General features: G+C 44.4%; 1 protein-coding gene across 3 annotated transcripts; it reads right to left on the bottom strand.

Moving 5' to 3' along the window:
- Positions 1 to 2,637, bottom strand: LOC123395117. Of its 3 annotated transcripts, none has more exons than XR_006609664.1 (3): positions 1,380 to 2,637; positions 1,027 to 1,126; positions 1 to 514 (listed from the first exon to the last, which is right to left on the bottom strand). XR_006609664.1 is itself a non-coding variant. In XM_045090052.1 (2 exons), exons 1-2 carry the CDS (start codon positions 2,536 to 2,538, stop codon positions 1,095 to 1,097), a joined length of 1,191 nt encoding a protein of 396 aa, XP_044945987.1. In that variant the 5' UTR covers positions 2,539 to 2,637; the 3' UTR covers positions 1 to 1,094. The 3 variants fall into 3 exon arrangements, 1 of the variants encoding a protein (XP_044945987.1); XR_006609663.1 differs by having other exon boundaries at positions 1 to 504; XM_045090052.1 differs by having other exon boundaries at positions 1 to 1,126.
- Between the last annotated feature and the right edge of the window lie 1,353 nt (positions 2,638 to 3,990).

Raw genomic sequence — 3,990 nt, 5'->3', positions numbered from 1 at the left:
AGCATGCAGAAACCATCATTATATCAATTCTTGGATGACAGAACAACTAACCCTGGATATACTTTCATCATCTCCTCAGCTCAGCAATGGACATCCTTTGAGATGAATTTAAAGAATGCATCAGAGCTGGGAGAGCAAATAGTATAGTTTAGAAAAGGGTAAGACTAAGCTACTGTCTACAGAAACAACAGAGCACATCTCTCATGCTGCAAGAACATAGAGGTTCATTAGAAGAAAACCAATTCACTCGCTACTGTCTATATTTTTCTGAACCACCACTATCATCTTCGTCAGTTGGATAGTTATCTGTTGCCTACTGAATCTGAATTAATTTTGCAACCTCAGTTGGAATGAGAAGAGCTTTTGCTTCTGCCTGAAGAGGAGACCTGACAGCAGCACAACTTGCCATATGATCATGATGTTGATCCTATGATCACCCTGCTCTCTGCAAATGCTGATTGCTAGCCTACACCAGCTTGCAGAGAGGAATTCTTCCAGGAGCATCTGCAACAAACTTAAAATCAGCAATGTTCAAGTCAGTTTTAATGGTAGCTCCCTGAGGATGGTCAGTCATCAACCTCTGATCATCAACACTAACTAAATCTACAAGATTAATTAGGGCACATCAGCATGCCAACATGCAGAAATCATCTTCGTATTATCTGTTGGGCATGTTCTCATCAATGGAACATCTTTTGAGATAAATCTAAAGAATGGATCAGAGTTGGGACAGCAAATTGTACAGTACATGGTTACTAAAAACAAAGCACATAGCTGACGCAGCAAGAAACTGATGGTTCATTACAAGATAACTCATTCATCCGCTTACACATGGCTACTGACGGGGAAATTATAAGCTTAGTGGCAAAAGCCAACAACAGTATGAAAAAGAAGCACCGGTGCACAAAACCAACTACTCCCTCCGTCCCAAAATAACTGTCTTAAGCTTAGTACAAATTTATACTAGATCTAGTATAAAGTTGAGACAGTTATTTTGGGACGGAGGGAGTACTAAATAGCGATTACCCTTCTAGCCTCCAATTTCTTCTTGATGAAAATGGCCTCCTACCCCAAGCATACTCAGCCATACATTGTCAGTGCGCCACATCACCAGTGATCAGTTTTTCTGCAAGCATAAGTTTGTCAGTGTAATTCCAAAAAGGAGATGACATGATATTATATAAATTGCCACTCAGTAAGCATAATAAATTGTAATTACACAGAGAACTCAAAATTTGCTTGGGCACATTTCAAATATAGCTTTCAATCTGATTAGGCATTCAATGTTTTGTTTGTCCCACTAATTAATATGTAGTATCATATAAGAGCTGTTCCCAAATCATAAATGAGAGGACATATAGTTATAGATACAAACATACCTTGTGGATTGTAGAAACTCATGTATGGAATCAAACCACGAAGCTTTTCTCTCTTCTGCAGCATCTTCCACCGTAACGTCTTGAGGTTAATCTCGTAGATGTCAAGGCCCATGGTCACGAAAACGATATCACTGCCCCCCAGAGATCCAATCAATCTAAATCTTTTATTGGGAATTTGAATGGGGAGATGGTTATCAAGATCGATGACTGTACGCCTAGTCCATGACCCAATTCCGTCAGAATCTCCCTGTCTTGACCACAAGTGGAGGGTTACCTTGTCCACATGTGCAAACCCCAGAGTGCCATCCTCCATGGCCATGAGGATAGCGGCGTTGAGACGGATAGACCCAGCGAACGGCACATCAATCAGTGATAAGCAATTAGATCTCAGGTTGTACTTGAGAACTGCAATGGGATCACCTGGGTCATACATGAGCTTGATGTAAAGTGCGTCTTCCACGAAGACAGGGGCCCTTTCGTCCCAGGATGGAGTGTAGCCACCAACACGAAGAAGAGAGCACGGATCACCCCACTTATCAAGACGAGATTCAGAGCACGGCTTGCTCCGATCAGCTGACATCGGCAAGGACAAGCATGCGGTCGCAAAGCATTCGCCATCTTCTTCAATCGTATCAATACCAATGTAGGCAACCTGGAAGGGGCCTGCGTGGCACGCACGGTGGTCACAGCCGGCCACCGCGCAGAGCACCGCCGCCCCATAGGTGCTGCCGACCTGTCCGGGCTGATCCAGCTCCCTCCGGCAGCCAGTCATGGGGTCCCAAACGACGAGCGAATGGGGGTCGCAAGAGCCATCGCCGAGGAGAACGCGGCCATGGCGGCAGTCCCACGCAGCGTACCGGAAGTTCCCCCAGTCGTCGTCGGGAATGCGCGCAGGGAATTTGGTGGTGGGGAAGAAGTGCGGGATGTTATCTCCCACCTCACGGACGGAGTTGTGGCGCCAGGAACAAAGGAAGCCCAGCATGGGGGGAGCTCCATGGAAGTCACGGTAGCGAGCACGGAAGCCAGGGTCGGAGAGGAGGGCGAGCCAGACCTTGCTGACGAGGGAGGCGCGCAGGAGGTGCTCGGGCTCGTCCGGCGGGAGGCGGAAGAAGACCTCCTCGAGGAGCTCGTCCGGCAGCGGCGGCGGCGGTGGCGGCATAGTGGGTGGAGGCGGCGAGGGTTTCGGATGGGGAAATTTTGGGTCTGGGTGTGGTGCTCTCGATTTCTTCTGATCGGCCTCTACTTTGGGGGCAAATCATGATTAGATCATTTGCCTCACTTTTTTTTTTGTGATGATTTTCCCTTTTCAATTAGTGTAATCATTTTCAGATTTATATCTTCTTTTCTCCATGCGGAAAGACACAATTGCTCCCGTGGTTAAATTATAATTTGATACTCTATAAATCTTTTCTTTATAAGGCTGTATCCAACCGAAGCAACTAATTAACAGGAAACAAATCATATCCCTTTCTTCACGTGGCTTTACCCAACAGAACCAACTATACTAACAAATCATAGATTGATTATGTTCCTTTGGTCGTCATATTCATTGCTAGAGGAGAGGTCGATCCACTGCCGGTCGCAAAGCCATCAACTTCGACGACCCCCGGACAACGAGGCTTCACACAAATGGCCGTCGAGACAATTCTACAGACTGCCGGACATGGAGGCACCTCTTGCGTCCATGGCTCACCACGATCTGCTCCAGATTAGTCAGTATATGATCTCCCCTCTCACCCATCCCACCCCAAACACACACAGTGTCACACGGGTCCAGAGTTCGAATTTCTTGTCATGCTACACTTGTAGTAACCCCTGCAACTGCAAGACCATGATGGAAACATAATTATCGGGATTCAGTAGTATAAAGGCTAAAATTATCCAAATCTTTGAACCATGTGGATGAATACTTGTAGGAGGATCATGGATGCAATGTTGATGGCTAGATGATACGCCTGGTTTTACTGGAAAATGAAAAATCAAACAATTTGTTACTTGTTTCCTTACGTAACAGAATGATAGTCAGGATGTCGGTGACCTTTTTTTTACTAATTGGAGACTTTGATAGACCTCCTTATCATTAGCTTCCTGGAGTTGCATACATGTAGCATGCTTTTAATAGTTGCTAACTAATTAGATGATGGCCTTATTTCCCCTCCATTACTAAAAATCTTTATTTGTTTTCCAAGTAGGTCTCGACCGGTGGCTACAAATGGTACATACGTATCTATTGGAAATTGTTGGAATTATGCCCTAGAGGCAATAATAAATATATAGTTATTATTATAATTCCTGTATCAAGATAATAGTTTATTATCCATGCTATAATTGTATTGAATGAAGACTCATTTACATGTGTGGATACATAGACAAAAACACCGTCCCTAGCATGCCTTTAGTTGGCTAGTCAGTTGATCGATGATAATCAGTGTCTTCTGATTATGAACAAGGTGTTGTTGCTTGATAACTGGATCACGTCATTAGGAGAATCACGTGATGGACTAAGACCCAAACTAATAGACGTAGCATATTGATCGTGTCATTTTGTTGCTACTGTTTTCTGCGTGTCAAGTATTTATTCCTATGACCATGAGATCATATAACCCACTGA

The sequence above is a fragment of the Hordeum vulgare genome, chromosome 5H (genome assembly GCF_904849725.1).
Source record: "Hordeum vulgare subsp. vulgare chromosome 5H, MorexV3_pseudomolecules_assembly, whole genome shotgun sequence".
Classification (NCBI taxonomy): domain Eukaryota; kingdom Viridiplantae; phylum Streptophyta; class Magnoliopsida; order Poales; family Poaceae; genus Hordeum; species Hordeum vulgare.
Note: the sequence above shows the minus strand (reverse complement) of the source record. Positions and strands in the feature narration are given on the sequence as shown.

Excerpts from the sequence above, each read along its gene's own strand:
- LOC123395117 (XM_045090052.1), bottom strand. The coding sequence starts at position 2,538 with ATGCCGCCACCGCCGCCGCCGCTGCCGGACGAGCTCCTCGAGGAGGTC. Across the intron at positions 1,127-1,379 it reads GAGTTTCTACAATCCACAAG|AAAAACTGATCACTGGTGAT; the intron begins GTATGTTTGTAT and ends TTATGCTTGCAG.